The 15,870-nt window shown below is 51.4% G+C and overlaps 1 protein-coding gene across 1 annotated transcript; it reads left to right on the plus strand.

The window, feature by feature from the left end:
* Window positions 1-512: 512 nt before the first annotated feature.
* On the plus strand, window positions 513-15,678 carry TOP3A (DNA topoisomerase III alpha). The gene is made up of 19 exons (XM_032230670.1): window positions 513-1,205; window positions 1,945-2,004; window positions 2,262-2,335; window positions 2,927-3,002; window positions 3,204-3,312; window positions 3,512-3,655; window positions 3,993-4,163; window positions 5,576-5,676; window positions 5,765-5,839; window positions 7,046-7,128; window positions 7,912-8,119; window positions 8,546-8,731; window positions 9,852-9,981; window positions 10,617-10,730; window positions 10,821-10,986; window positions 11,807-11,950; window positions 12,144-12,266; window positions 13,267-13,961; window positions 14,971-15,678. The coding sequence occupies exons 1-19, from the start codon at window positions 1,017-1,019 to the stop codon at window positions 15,141-15,143; spliced, it is 3,021 nt and encodes a 1,006-aa protein (XP_032086561.1). The 5' UTR covers window positions 513-1,016; the 3' UTR covers window positions 15,144-15,678.
* The last annotated feature ends 192 nt before the right edge of the window (window positions 15,679-15,870 follow it).

Below are 15,870 nucleotides of genomic sequence, written 5' to 3' on the forward strand. Positions count from 1 at the left end.
CCGAGAAGAGGCCCGGCCGAAGGGCACGCTGGGTGTTGTAGTTCTGACTTTCATATGCTTATTAAGAGGATGGTGAGATGATTTTTAGATATCATTCCTCCCTCCTGTTCTCCCCAGAGCAACCGCCCTGAGAGAGGTGGGCTGCAGGGCTGAGCGACAGCGACCCTTCATTTGCGACCAGCGGCTGCTTCCCCTTCCGCAGAGGGAGTCCCCGAAGTTGCGCAATCGCCGCCCTTTCACGGCAGGGCCGTCAAGCGAGCGAAACACCGCCCCCTTCGCCTCTCCGCCAATCCGCTTTGCCGAGGCCGCTTACGACGGCGCTGGGCGCGAAATACGGCTGGGAGCTGAAGCGGGAAGGGAAAGGAGGGGAGGGGGAGCAGATCAAGCACCCCCCAAGCGTGGGAAGAGCAAGTGGAGGAGGGGGGGGTCGCTGGGGGAGGGTCTCACAGGCCTGGAGGGGGGAGCTCTGCCTTGCAGGCTGAGGGGGCTGGGGGCAGAGGAGGGGGCTGGGGGCACCACCCTGATCTTGGGGGAAATAAAAAGTGGGGAGGGGGAGACTCACAGGGCAGGCAGGTGGGTGGCCAGAAGGGCCTGAGGTCAGCCCAGCGCTGGTGGGAGCCTGATGATGGGGATCTGGGGAGGGTCTCTCCCATTGTGGGCCAAGTAGAAGAGGAGCTGCTACCCCAACAGCCCTGGGGGGAGAGACTGGCGTCTGAGACCCCCCCCCCAAAAAAAAACCACCATAGCCTGGGATTGCCTGAGGGAAGCTGCACCCCCCCACACCCACCTCCGCAGCTGCCCTTGGGATTCAGAGCTTCCGCTTCGGAGAACATTTGGGGGTCTCCTCATCCGCCCCTGTAACCTGTGGAAACTTGGGGGACCAGCCCCAAGAAGGGATCCGTTCTCTCTCTTTCGGACCGGACCAGAGTTCTCCTCCCTTGTGCCGACGGACCTTCATTGCCTGGAAAAAAGGAGCTGCCGAGGGCTCACGATGGGCCGGCCGGCTGGGTTTTAGGATGCTGGGCCAGGCCAGAGGGTTTGCTTGGAGAACCGTGATGTTCTTCTCCTGCTCCTCCAGCCTTGGCTTCAGGCCGACGGCGAAGACCATGGAGCTCCGCAACCTCCAGAAGGTTCTCTGTGTGGCAGAGAAAAACGATGCCGCCCGTGGGATTGCAGACATCCTTTCGAACAGCAGGATGAGGAGGGTAGGGTTTCGTTTGGTTTGGTTTATGGGATTTATATGCCAGGGAAGACGGCTTTCTGACCCTGATTGCGAGATTTCCCCTGGTCAATGGGAAGATACACCGTCTTTGGGATGACTTGCCAGGACCCGATTCACTTCAAGCTGAAATCAATATCCAACTTGCTCACCTGAATTCCAGTTTATTAAATGAGCCGAAAAATCATTCTGGCAGAGGCGTGGGAAATTCAAACACCATTTCTACCATTAGTTCTCCTAGAACAGCTGTTAAAAGTACAGAAAATCTGCTAGGATCCCAGGCGTTTATTTCTGTCCTTGTTGGTGGGCTGGAAAGCTCTTTTACATCTAGTCCATTGGTTCCTAAATTGGGGGTAATGTCCCTCAAGGGAATAATCTGGGCCTGTTGTAAGAGTAATGGAGCGATTTATAATTGCATGTTTGTGAGCTGAAGATCCAGCCCAGGACTGTAAAACAACAGCCTGGGATTTTGGGGTGGGGGGGAATAATGCCTTTATTTGAGACTGCAGAAAGAAGTAAACGGATCAAGCAGAATTTGGTCTAGTCAAATTCTACATAGAGCCAATAGTAGCAAAGTTACATCCTATATATAAATAGCATGGCTTACTGCTTGATGCCATAACCATCCTGAGAGGTTTCTCAGGATATTTATCTGAGTATTGTATTGGTTATTTGTTTATTTAGTTGCTTTTTTGTGGATTAGAATTGTTTGCTTTCCTTTCCAGAGGGAAGGAATGTCCAAGTACAACAAGATCTATGAATTCCAGTATCACTTGTTTAAACAGGTTTGTGTCAAACAGTCCATCACAATTCTCCCTGTGCCTCTTATCACTACATCCGTTACTGGATACAACAGTGGTGTTATCAATAACTTTTACTTTATTGCTTTGAACGATGCAGCCAAGTGGCAAAACAAAAATAATAAGAATCTAAATGGATTTAAAGTCTAAAATGGATTTTTAACTCTGTAAATATGAATCCACTTTTGCAGAACGACGCTCAGCATGACCGAGAATAATGTATCTTCCTCTGTTTTATGCAGAATGTAACTTTGATTATGACATCTGTGTCCGGACATTTGCTGGCTCATGATTTCAAGGCACCATTTCGGAAATGGTATGTATCAGCAGAACAGGAAGGATGATTAACTTTCTGCAGTTATGTAATCAGACTTTGAACAAGGCAACTCTCCTTATAGGCATAGATAGAGACTTGAGAGACCGCCTCCTGCCAATTACCTCCTTGCGACCAATTAGATCCCATAGATTAGGCCTCCTCCGAGTTCCATCTGCCAGTCAGTGTCGACTGGCAACCACACGGAGGAGAGCCTTTTCAGTAGTAGCTCCGACCCTTTGGAACAATCTCCCCGTGGAGATTCGTACCCTCACCACCGTCCAGGCCTTCCGCACAGCCCTCAAGGCCTGGCTATCCCGTCAGGCCTGGGGATAAAGACCACAATCTGTCCCCACCCGGATGATGAATGAATGTTGTGTTCTATTTTACTCTCATGTATTGTTTTATGTTTATTGTTTTGTACCCCCCCCTCCCTATTTTATGTAAGCCGCCCTGAGTCCCCTCAGGGAAAAGGGCGGCCTATAAATGTTAATAAAATCCTAAAATCCTAAATAGATGTCTCTAGAATCTAGATAGCATTTTTTTAAATCTTTTCTGTTTCCTGAATGCCTTTCTCTGATGCTCTTCCAATAGGCATAGCTGTAACCCCCTGGTCCTTTTCGATGCAGAAATTGAGAAATTCTGCCCTGAAAACTACATGGATATTAAGGTTTGTGCTGCCTGCAGCCTCCTCTTTTAATAAGAGGCAAGGTATCCTTCCTCCTTTTCTGTGGCTGCAATCTCTGGCTGACGAAGAGTGTGCCTTTGTGTCCAGCCATGGACATAAGATAAAATATCATTGGCTTATTTCAGAAGAGTGACTCTTTCTCCTCCGTTGTTTCATGTTGCTATATCCTATTGCCAATTCCAGCGCACCCTCGAGCGAGAGGTTCAGCCGTGCCAGGCCCTGGTGATCTGGACCGATTGTGATCGCGAAGGGGAGAACATTGGCTTTGAAATCATTCACGTGTGCAAAGCAGGTGTGTGTGGAGAAAGGGAGAAGGGCTGGACATTCACACATCCTTGTGTGATTCTCTGGGACAGAGATTTTTGGCTAGGAAGCCAAAGAGTTTTTATTGGTTGAGTGAGATTAAGAAAGTCTTGCAAATCACCAGGAGTTTCTTGCTCTTCAATGCTTTTGCTCGGCTTCCCCTGACTCCCGTGTCCTTTCTTGGACAGTGAAACCAAACCTCCAGGTCTTCCGAGCCCGCTTCTCAGAGATCACACCCCGGGCTATCAGATCCGCTTGCGAGAACCTCACCCAGCCAGATCCGAACGTCAACGATGCTGTGGAGGTGAGGCAAGAGCTGGATCTCAGAATAGGTAAGAGAAATAGCAGAGCAGTCGGACCGCAGACCCAAGTGGTGGCTTGAGATACGGAGGAGAATGATGTCACCAAACACGGGTTGTTGTCAAAGCTAACTAAATTGCTTAATATCTGTTGTTTGGACTTCCTAAAACCAAACACTTTGATTTACTTTCTAACAGCTGTTGGTTAAAGTGACTTCTTGTTTTTCCCCGGAGCCATTTTGTCCCCAGCTTTTTTTGGAAGAGCTGCTGTCACTCCGCTGGTCCTGTCCAATAACTCTCCCCCCCCCCCCCTTGCGTTGTAGTTTCCTTTTCATGTTGGGCCCGGGTTTTTCTGCTTCCTTGACCCCAGGTGCTGCCTTCACCCGGTTCCAGACTCTGAGGCTCCAGAAGATCTTTCCGGAGGTGTTAGCGCAGCAGCTCATCAGCTACGGGAGTTGCCAGTTTCCCACCCTGGGCTTCGTGGTGGAGAGATTCAAAGCCATCCAAGCCTTCGTTCAAGAAACCTTCTACAGAATTAAAGGTTGGGGTTCAGAAGGGGAAACCCAAGCAGGGAAGCACCTGGACTGAGAAACCTGCAGTGGGAAATGGCTTTTTCACATCCCATCCCCTTGTTCTTCACGTTCTTCCCGCCATATCGCAGTTTTGTGTTTCGCACACCACTTTGGTCTGGCCTGTTAACGTCTTGGTGTGTCTTCATGCAGGCAGTTCCATCCCTCGCTTTCTCGGCCATCCTTGGGGCTGCCCTCTGGGCTGAGGGCAGGTGCCCTTCTCGCAATGGATTCCACCTGAGCACTGCCCACACACGCCCTTATCACCACAGTCTGGCTTCTCCTGTTTTGTCTGGAATTGGGGCGACTTTGGCTTTTGCCGTGAAATTGCATTGTCTACTTAAAGTGCAAAGTGTCAGAATTCCAATTAATAAGCCCGTAGCAAGCAAAAACTCCGAGGCAGACGAATTCCTCAAAGAATAGCTTTATTGGATGTATCACATTGGCCCAGATCTGGTGAAAACCGACTCAGAATAGCAATAGTAATAGCAGTTAGACTTATATACCGCTTCATAGGGCTTTCAGCCCTCTCTAAGCAGTTTACAGAGTCAGCATATTGCCCCCAACAACAATCCGGGTCCTCATTTCACCCACCTCGGAAGGATGGAAGGCTGAGTCAACCCTGAGCCGATGAGATTTGAACAGCAGAACTGCAGAACTGCAGTCAGCTGGAGTAGCCTGCAGTGCTGCATTTAACCACTGCGCCACCTCGGCTCTTAGAATATAATATAGTGTAATATAGCAATAGCAGTTAGACTTATATACCGCTTCATAGGGCTTTCAGCCCTCTCTAAGCGGTTTACAGAGTCAGCATATCGCCCTCACAGTCTGGGTCCTCATTTTACCCACCTCGGAAGGATGGAAGGCTGAGTCAACCCTGAGCCGGTGAGATTAGAACCGCTGAACTGCAGATAACAGTCAGCTGAAGTGGCCTGCAGTACTGCACTCTAACCACTGCGCCACCTCGGCTCTTACAGGTTCCTGCAGTAAAAGTAAACGTTTTCCCTCGACTCCAAGTCAGTCAGTCACATGGTCCAATCACGGGGCTGTCTGGTTGCTTGGTGACATCACTCCTCCTTCCTCTGGCCAGGTGTGGGAATGTCCTTGGTTCCCAAGAGAAAGTCTTTTTATTTTGGCTACCCCAGCTAGCTCTAATCCCCACCTTCCCCTTCTCTCAACTCCAAGATGGCTTCAGTCAGGTCAGCTTCAGGGTTGACACAGAGGCTGCCAGCCATTTCCGTCTTACCATTTTGGACTCCGGCAGCTGTGCAGAAGAACCTCCTTCCCTCCCACACGCAGGCCTCTTTCTGCAGCTGGCAAGCAGAAGGGTGGCACAGGTCGCCTCGGGTGAGGCCGAGCCTTGATCCGTCTTTCTCCCCTGCAGTGACTCACGACCACGAAGAGGGCACCGTGGACTTCAGCTGGAAGAGGCACCGTCTCTTCAACCACACGGCCTGCCTCGTCCTCTACCAGCTGTGCATGGAGGTAGGTTTAGCCGGCCAACCTGTCTTCTTCCTTTTGCGCTTGGCAAGGAGCTGTGAAGAACCTTGCCTTCTGCACGCCTTTGTCTTAGGCTCCTCGGGCCACCGTGGTGGAGGTTGGAAGCAAACCGAAGAGCAAATGGAGACCTCTTCCGCTGGACACTGTGGTAGGCTTTGGGGGAGAAAACCAATAGCAGTTAGACTTACATACCGCTTCATAGGGCTTTCAGCCCTCTCTAAGCGGTTTACAGAGTCAGCCTATCGCCCCCAACAACAATCCGGGTCCTCATTTCACCCACCTCGGAAGGATGGGAGGCTGAGTCATCCTTGAGCCTGGTGGGATTTGAACAGCCAAACTGCAGATAACAGTCAGCTGAAGTAGCCTGCAGTGCTGCACCCTAACCACTGCGTCACCTTGGCTCTTAGAATATAATATAGTGTAATATAGCAATAGCAGTTAGACTTATATACCGCTTCATAGGGCTTTCAGCCCTCTCTAAGCGGTTTACAGAGTCAGCCTATCGCCCCCACAGTTTGGGTCCTCATTTCACCCACCTCGGAAGGATGGAAGGCTGAGTCAACCTTGAGCCGGTGAGATTTGAACAGCCGAACTGCAGATAGCAGTCAGCTGAAGTGGCCTGCAGTACTGCACCCTAACCGCTGCGCCACCTCGGCTCTAATTTAAACCATTTAAAGTCCGGATAAGAATAGCTCTCAGCTCAGCTTCTGATCCAATCCCCCCCCCCTTGGTAGATTCTCTCTTGGAAGTTGGACGTTCAGAGGGGACAGGGAAGTGACTAAATCCGAGGAATGTTTTGGCCTCCTTCCCTGGGTGGGAAGTCTGTCCCTAAATTAAATCTTTTAACCGTGGAAATGTGTCATGGAGAGAATTGCATGAGTCTTCCTGGCTGGAGGAAAATCACTGTTTTTCAAGTGCCACGGAGGCAGGGGTGGGTTTCAACCGGTTCGCGGCGGTCCCTGCGAACCGGTTGATCGGCGAACCCGGAAGTAAGTAACTTCCGGGAACGGCGAAGGGCCCACCCGCGCACCTGCGCGCGCTCCTTACCCAGTTTTGACGAGTTCTGCGCTTCCACGCATGCGCAGGATGCATACAGCGCCTGCGCGATCCTCCAGGAGCAGCTGGAGCATCGCACAGACGCTAGTACACATGCGTGCGTTGCACGCGTGCGCGAGGACGCCGCCGGCCCCGTTCCAACCAAACCGGTTCAAACGGGGCGAGAAACCCACCCCTGCACGGAGGCAATGCTCGTGTTCCTGATTCCAGGAATCCTATTGATTGTATGTGGGCGCAGAGAGGCACATTTTGCCATGTAGGGATCAAGCGTGTTTTCCCCCTTCTTCTTCTGCTGTAGGAACTTGAGAAATTGGCTTCCCGTAAGCTGAAAATAAACGCCAAGGAAACCATGAAGATTGCCGAGAAGCTGTATACCCAAGGGTAATAGAAGCAGCTATTTTTCTGTGGGTAAACTCCCTGTAGGATGAAGCCTGCTATTGATAAGGGCTAACACCATAGGATCACGAACTTTCAGTTCCATGGGGGTGTGTTTTTTTTCCACCAGGAAGATTTATTTTAATATATCTTCTCCCCCATTGTGCCCCATCTCTAGAGATGGTTGGTGCAAGCTAGAAACACAACTGAGCAATGGGTTGTGTGAAACCAGATAGCATCAGGAGGCTGAAAACGCATCTCCTAAAAGGAGAGATTGCCCCGTGTTGCTCTGAGAAAGGGGAGGGGGGGGGGCATTAGGGCAGCTCTCATGGGACGAACTGCGAGGCCTTGCAATCCCCTAGTTGGAATTGCTTGTAGCTGAGTAAATAATTAAAGTCCCGTTTCCTAGCGGGCCGAAGAGGTTATTGTCTAAAGCAGTGTTTCTCAACCTTGGCAACTTGAAGATGTCTGGACTTCAACTCCCAGAATTCCCCAGCCAGCAAATGCTGGCTGGGGAATTCTGGGAGTTGAAGTCCGGACATCTTTTAAGTTGCCAAGGTTGAGAAACACTGGTCTAAAGGACAGAAAAAGATTCCTTTTGAAAATAGACAGGAAGGATAGTTCGGTAGTTGAAATGATACGAGAGATTTTTTTTTTATAGCAAATGAGCAACAGTCTTAATGGGTGTACACACACACACCGTCTTTCACACACACACACACGCCGTCTTTCATAAAAAGCACTTCTTAAAAAGTAACACCCCCCCATTTCCTTTCCTGGTTTTTAAAGGTACATAAGTTACCCCCGAACAGAGACCAACATTTTCCCCAAAGACTTAAACCTCTCCCAGCTGGTGCAGCTTCAGACCCAAGACCCCCACTGGGGAGCCTTTGCACAAAGGATCCTGGACCAAGGTGGGCCCACCCCACGGCGGGGGACAAAATCCGATCAGGCTCACCCTCCCATTCATCCCACCAAACACGCCGGGAACCTCCAGGTGAGTCCCGAGACTGACTGGCGCAGCTTTGCTTCCGAAGAGAGAGAGAGAGAGAGAGAGAGAGCGGTTTGTGACCGGTGTGTTTGGCTAACCCTGAGGAATCTGGAAAGTCAATGAAGCAGAAAGCGGAGCCTTACAAAATGCCCTTTCCTAAGAGGACAGGAATACAAAGCGGGAATACAAAGTGGTTCAAAGCGGGAATATTTATTCCTGGAATCTCCAGGTGGGCTTTTCAGGCAAACCCCAGGTCTCATTTGAAAGGGCGGTGGGGGGGAATGTCTAGGGAGGGTGTGCCGAATTCCTTGCTGCTTGTGTGGAAGAGCGGGGTTATCTTAAACATCTGTACGAATCGGTTTCCCCCCTGTCTTTCTCCTCCTGCCAAAAATCTCTTCGTTTTCCTCCCGTTGACCCTTTGCGTCCTACAAGGGCAATGACCAGCGCCTGTACGAATTCATCGTCCGCCACTTCCTGGCCTGCTGTTCCGAAGATGCGAAAGGGCAGGAGACCACGGTGGAGATAGAGATTTCCGGCGAGCGCTTCGTGGCTCACGGGCTGATGATCCTGGCCAGGAATTACCTGGAAGTCTACCCTTACGAAAGGTGGAGTGACAAGGTGGGAGCGCTCGAGGGTCAACTCCTTAGGAGAGGCCGTAGTATCTTGACCTGGGTACTTGAGAGACCGCCTGCTGCCAATTACCTCCCAAAGGCCCATTAGATCCCACAGATTAGGCCTCCTCCGGGTTCCATCTACTGGCCAATGTCATCTGGCTACTACCCGGGGGAGGGCCTTCTCTGTGGCTGCTCCGGCCCTTTGGAACGAGCTCCCCCCGCAGAGATTCGGACCCTCACCTCTCTCCAGGCCTTCCGAAAAGCCGTTAAAACCTGGCTGTGTCGGCAGGCCTGGGGTCGATGAGTTCCCTTCCCCTCTCGAATCGTTTGATTGTTGATTGTCTTTTAAATTCCCTTGTACCTTCTTTGTTGTATTTCCTTTGTGTTTACCTCCCCACCCCCCCTTGGGTTTGTTAGCAGCCCTGAGTCCCTCAGGGAATAGGGCGGCATATAAATAAAATAAACCTTCAAACCTTCTTGAGAGAGGGAGAAAATTACTCATTCGTAGTCTCCATTTGAACTATCAGTGCAGAGGTAGTCGCTCACTCCTAGATCATTACTACAAGACCACTACAAAGCCTCACTTTATGACGATCACGATTTAAGATTTAATAAATTTGTATGCCGCCCAATCCCGAAGGACTCTGGGCGGCTTACATAAAAAACAATTTAAAAATACTAAAAAATTTAAAATACAAAGACAAAGCAAGTTAAAAGAACACAACATACACTCAATTCTTAGTGGGGCTGGAACTCAATCGAGGATCAGCAGCCCCAGGCCTGCCGGAACAGCCAGGTTACTTAGTAGACTTTCAGGAGGCCGAGAGAGTGGGAAGGGTCCGGATCTCAGGAGGTAGATCGTTCCATAGGGCCGGGGCAGCTACAGAGAAGGCTCTCCCCCGAGGAGCCGCCAGACGACATTGTCTAGTCGACGGCACCCGGAGAAGGCCCATCCTGTGAGACTTAGGAGCGTAATGGGCAGACTCCGTTCCGGTCGGAGGTGGAGGTCTACTGTATCCCTTTCTCATTTCTCCCGTCCTTCCTTATCTCCCCCCCTTCATGTAACCTCGTTTCCTCCCTGCCTTGTCTCCCTTCGCCCCCTCCCCACCACTTTGTCTCTGCAGGTGATCCCCCTCTACCAGGAGGGCTCCTGCTTCCAGCCCACCACGATGGAGATGGTGGAAGGGGAGACCAGCCCACCCCAGCTGCTCACCGAAGCGGATCTCATTTCCCTGATGGAGAAACATGGCATCGGTCAGTTCTGCCCCAGCTGCGGAGCAGAGATGTTTTCTCGCTTCGTCTTTTAGAGTTTGTGTGTTGCTGGTTTTTTTTTAATTTTAATTTACGTTCAAACTTGTATGTTGCCCATCTTGCCAAAGGCTTAAGGGTCTTTCCATACACCGACGGCTTCTTTGCCAGAAGCTTTGGATTCCCCTCTGCAGAGCGTTTTTCTGTTTGGGAAGCCAGCGCTGGTGACTGAACAGGCCAATCCGAGAGCGATTTGGGAGAAGAAAGGGGGGGGGGGGGCAAGGATTGTGGGCATCCTGGCCAACAGCAGAGGGCAGGGATATTGAGGCTGGGCTGGATTGGGTCCCTGTTGGCACCAGGGCCTCCTTGGGTTACGACGTAAATATTGCCAGGGGTGCAGAGAGCTCACCTCGAGGGCTTGTGAGTGGGTGTAACTACAGTTCCCAGTTGGGGAATCGTTGAGAGCTGCGTCTCTGGAAGGCAAAAGGTTGGGCTTGACGTCAGTGGATGGAAAGGGCTTTGGGCTGCGTGGGATTCTGGGAGTTGAAGTCCTCCCATCTTAAAAGTTGCTGGGTTGAGAAGCTCTAAGGAATGTCAGCCCCAGAGGAACCAGAGCCGCTCACGCCGCGCTTGGCTTTCAGGAACCGACGCCACCCACGCGGAGCACATCGAGACCATCAAGTCCCGCATGTACGTGGGGCTCACCCCGGACCAGCGCTTCCTTCCAGGGCACCTGGGGATGGGGCTGGTGGAAGGTAAGGACTGACCCTCTCTAGGAACCTGGCTCCCCCATTGAGCCTTTCCTCCGCCCACTCCTCTTTCCGCCTGTCCTCCTCCTCCTCCAGGCTATGACTCCATGGGCTACGAGATGTCCAAGCCGGACCTCCGAGCCGAGCTCGAGAACGACTTGAAGCTGATTTGCGAGGGGAAGAAGGACAAGGCCCTCGTGCTCCGAGAACAGATCCAGAAATACAAGCAAGTCTTTGTGGCCGCCGTGGCCAAGGCGAAAAAGTGAGGGCTGAACAATCCCCACCCCCATCAAGGAAAATTGGGGCCCCGGAGGTGGGGGGGGGGGTTGGTAGCCCCTGCCTGTACTCCCCTCGGTTGGCAGTGGATGGAGAGGAGAGGAAGGGCAGTTAAAAGGCCAGGGGAAGCTGCAAATAAATCCTTCTTTAAACTTTTGTTTCTTGTCTACAAGGGAAGTATCTATTTCAGAATTTTTTAAAAGGTAGAACTTTTATCGAGTTGGTGTGGCTAGTTCAGGGCGGGACGGTGTTCGGTGCAAGTCCTTCCTTGATCAAGATCAATTATGTAAGCAAAGAACTGGGTAATTCCTGTATTTATTTAGCTGCCCCAAAGAAATTGGGCGGGCAGCAAAATAAATACACAGTAATGAGCGTTTAAAACAACAGTTTTTTATATTATTATTAGATTTATATGCCGCCCTTCTCCCAAGGCCTCAGGGCAGCGTACAACATTAAAAGAAACACATAATACAGAAGTTTTAAAAAAAATTAAATAGAATATCCCAAACAAACCCAATTAGAATTGACAATAACATTTTTTTAAAAAATTAAAATTAACAATGATCAATAATTTATTTTGTTTTGTTCAGGCCAGGCTGGCTTGCTGGAAAAGCCAACAGTTTCAGGGAGGGCGACCCAATGACACATGGAAAGCCACAAGCTGTTTCTCAGAACTTTCTCCTTGAAATCAAACTTTATGCATTCCCGTTTTCTGCACAAATACTTAGGATCCAGGAATCCTCGCTGGGTGTAGCTGATGGCAGGAAGAAATAAACCAGCTTCCATCCATTTCCTCCCCCCTCCAGGTTGGATGAAGCTTTGGCTCAATATTTTGGGGAGATGGCTCAGGTGGCTCAGGAGGAGGACATTTACCCAGCGATGCCCGATCCGGTTAGGAAATGCCCGCAGTGCAACTTGGACATGATCCTGAAGACCAAGAAGAACGGAGGGTAGGCGTTGGCATGCTGCCAGGAACACAAGCCCTGCCTGCTCTAAACAGGAGATGTTTTGTAGGCACTTTGCCCACCCCAAAAAAGCGCCAATTGGAAAAAAAAAATATCAAGCCAGCCAGACCCATTTTGACAAGTCAGTTAACTGCCGTCCCTCCTGCTCGTTCTGACGTTTCCTCTTGTGTTTCTCTAGCTTTTATCTCAGCTGCTTGGGCTACCCTGCTTGCAAATCCTCCCTCTGGTTTCCCGACTCTGTGCTGGAAGTCAGCAAGGATGACTCTGTTTGTGACGTCTGCCAGCCGCCTCCGGTGCATCGGTGAGTCTCGGCGCAGGGGAGGCCTCGAGCTCCGTTTTCTGCTGCCGTTGGGGATGTCCCGAGCTGCCAAGTTTTGCACCCTTTGGATCAGCAATAGCAGTTAGACTTATATACCGCTTCATAGGGCTTTCAGCCCTCTCTAAGCGGTTTACAGAGTCAGCATATCACCCCCCCCCCCCCCCACAGTCTGGGTCCTCATTTCACCCACCTCGGAAGGATGGAATGCTGAGTCAACCCTGAGCCGGTGAGATTTGAACCGCCGAACTGCAGATAGCAGTCAGCTGAAGTGGCCTGCAGTGCTGCACCCTAACCACTGCGCCACCTCGGAATTTCAGGCGCTGTTTGCACTCCGGCTGAGTATTCGCCCTGTCCTGGCCCTCCAGTTCAGGAAACCTGGGGGTGGGGAGTGGGGATTTATCCCCCCCTGAGCCAGATTATTGTTGGGGGCAATATGCTGACTCTAAACTGCTTAGAGAGGGCTGAAAGCCCTATGAAGCGGTATCTATCTATCTATCTATCTATCTATCTATCTATCTATCTATCTATCTATCCCTGTGTGTCTGTCTGTCTGTCTGTCTGTCTGCCTGCCTGCCTGCCTATCTATCTATCTATCTATCTATCTATCTATCTATCTATCTATCTATCTATCTATCTATCTATCTATCTATCTATCTATCTGATTGTTGGGGGCGATATGCTGACTCTGTAAACCGCTTAGAGAGGGCTGAAAGCCCTATTGCTCTTGCTATAAGCAGTATATAAGTGTTGTTGCTATTGCCATTCGTTGCCTGACAACATACAGCTGTATCAGGAGACTTGATTCCAATGCATTCCCTCGCTTTCCTTTCCCACGTCTTAATAACCCTGGGAAGATCCCGAGGTGGAGGTCCGTTGGCGGGGGGGGGGTCACTTGGATGCAGGGTCCCAGCAGACCCTTCCATGCCGTGGGGCTGCAGTGCCAGAAGTCCGGGGCTAATTGCTCCCCTTCTCTCCCCCGCAGGCTGAGGCTGAAGTTCAAGCGAGGCAGCCTCCCAGCCGTGATGCCCCTGGAATTTGTGGGTTGCGTTGGTGGCTGCGATGAAAATCTCAGGCAGATCCTAGGCCTGAAGTACCTTCAAGGCCCAGCCAGTGCTCCAAGTCAGCCGAGGAATCTCCCCACGGAAGCCCCCGGCTCCCTTAACGGCACAATCCGCAGCCGTGGCCAGCGCGTGCTCGCTCCCCCGCCCCCTCCTCCTGCACCAGCACACAGGGCTCCCCCAGCACTCGCCGGCGCGGCCGGGAACGATGCCGTGATGTGCAACTGTGGCGAGGCGGCCCTGCTCCTCACCGTCCGCAAAGAAGGCCCCAACCAAGGCAGGCAGTTCTACAAATGCGGCTCCAGCAGCTGCCGATTCTTCCTGTGGGCCGAGCAGCAGGAGCCCGACGACAGGCCAAACGGGGCACTTGGGTTCCTGGCACCGGCACCGGGCTCTTCCCTGCCAGGGCAAAGGAGCTCAGCAGGGCCCAGGAGGACGGGCTCTGATCCCGGACCCGGCGCTGGCTCAGGAGGCCCCCTCTGCAGGTGTGACCAGCCCGTGGTGACCAGGACAGTCCAGAAAGAAGGTCCCAACAAGGGGCGCCAGTTTCACACCTGCTCCAAGCCGAGGGAGCAGCAGTGCGGCTTTTTCGAGTGGGCGGACGAGAGCTTATTCCCAGGTAAGGGAGAAGTGGGCATCTTGGGATTGGCATAAGCAGGGTTGGTGGGCGGGCACGATGGGGCATGCAACTAAAGGAGGAGGGGAGTGTTGGCATAGCTTTCTGGGAGAGGGGGGGGCATGACAAGAGGGTAGAACAGGGGTCTCCAACCTGGGCAACTTTTAAGACTTGTGGACTTCAAATCCCAGAATTCCACAGCCAGCATGGCTGCCTCGGGAGTTCTAGGAATTGAAGTCAACAAGTCTTACAATTACCAAGGTTGGAGACACACACACACACACACACACACAGAGCCTTAAAGAGAGGAGACCCTAACCCTGCCGATTGAAGCTGGCTGGGGAATTCTGGGAGTTGGAAGTCCATAAATCTTAAAAAGTTGCCAAAGTTGGACACCTCTGGGTTAGAAAGTTTTAGCTTTAATCTGGCAAGATTCCACCTCTTGGGTGTCAGCAAATAGCAATAGCAGTTAGGCTTATATACCGCTTCATAGGGCTTTCAGCCCTCTCTAAGCGGTTTACAGAGTCAGCATATTGCCCCCAACAACAATCCGGGTCCTCATTTTACCCACCTCGGAAGGATGGAAGGCTGAGTCAACCCTGAGCTGGTGAGATTTGAACGGCTGAACTGCAGATAGCAGTCAGCTGAAGTGGCCTGCAGTACTGCACCCTAACCACTGCGCCACCTCGGCTCAATAAAGAAATATAAATAAATAAAGAGCTGCACGCGAGTGAATCTCACCGTGTCGCCCCACAGCCACAGATTTGCATGATGCTCCTTCAAATACACTTTTCCTTCTGCCTTGGAGATCTTGCCCGGTTCCAAAGGATAGGAATGCTTGGGAGTAGGAGAGCGCGGAGGGAGGTGTAGCTCTCTCCAGCTGTGGCTCCAACCTCATCACATCCACAGATGTCAGGGAAAACACATTCTGCCCATCAGAGGATAGCAAAGTGGGGAGAATCCATTCTCGGGTGACTTAAAACCCCCCTAATCTTCTCCTCTCCTGTTGCAGCTGCCTCCACTTTCCCTTCTTCTGTGGGCAGGTGGCCCGAACGAGGGCCCGGGGAGAAAGCCAAAAGGCCAGGCAGCGACTCCTCTGTGACTGCGCCTACGAAGAGACCAAGGACGTGCAGCGTTTGCCACCAGCCCGGCCACACCAAAACCAAGTGTCCGCAAAATCGCTGAAGCGGCGTGGCCCACGGACAAGGCCGGTTGGGCCAGGGAGAACTCGAAAAGGCCCGTTTGCAAACGAGAGGCTTCTGAAAGATTGGGCCTCCTTTCTTGCAGGCCTCCAGTTCTCCCCTCCTCTTCAGTTTTAAAATAGAGGGTGGGACTGTGGGAGAACTTGAGGCTGGGGGTTTCTCCACTGTGGTCACTTGGAATTCCGGGAGTTGGAAGCCTACCCATCTTCCAGAGGCCACGGTTCCCCAGCCAGCTTCAACTCCCAGGAATTCTGGGAGTTGAATCCCGCAAGTCTTAAAATTGCCAAGGTTGGAGAGCCATGCAAGAAGGCTATGCTGGTGTTTTGACTTTAAAAAGCTTTTCTTCTCTTGGGGAATTGAAATGAGACGGGGATGTTTCTCAAAAGTCCTGGAACTCACTGTAAGGCTGATGCTCTCTTAGAGGACGTGATTTCAAAGCTGAGCAAGCTTTTCCCCCTGTAGAAATCCTATTCCACCCTCCCTCTAACTGGAATAACCAGCCTCCATAATTTATTCAAAATGAGAAAATATATGTGAACAAAACCCAGAGAGTTTAATATTTCTCACTGCCTTGCTCAATGCTGTATTGTTATGCTAAGGGCAGCTAATTTCTGCTCTCAGCTGAGGTGGGTAATCGTTTTTTTTAATTAAAATATATATTTGGCTTAAGCTACGTGTGTTGGGTGTGCCGGTACTCAACCCCCTGCGTA

The sequence above is a fragment of the Thamnophis elegans genome, chromosome 14, assembly GCF_009769535.1.
Source record: "Thamnophis elegans isolate rThaEle1 chromosome 14, rThaEle1.pri, whole genome shotgun sequence".
In the NCBI taxonomy this organism is placed as follows: Eukaryota; Metazoa; Chordata; class Lepidosauria; order Squamata; family Colubridae; genus Thamnophis; species Thamnophis elegans.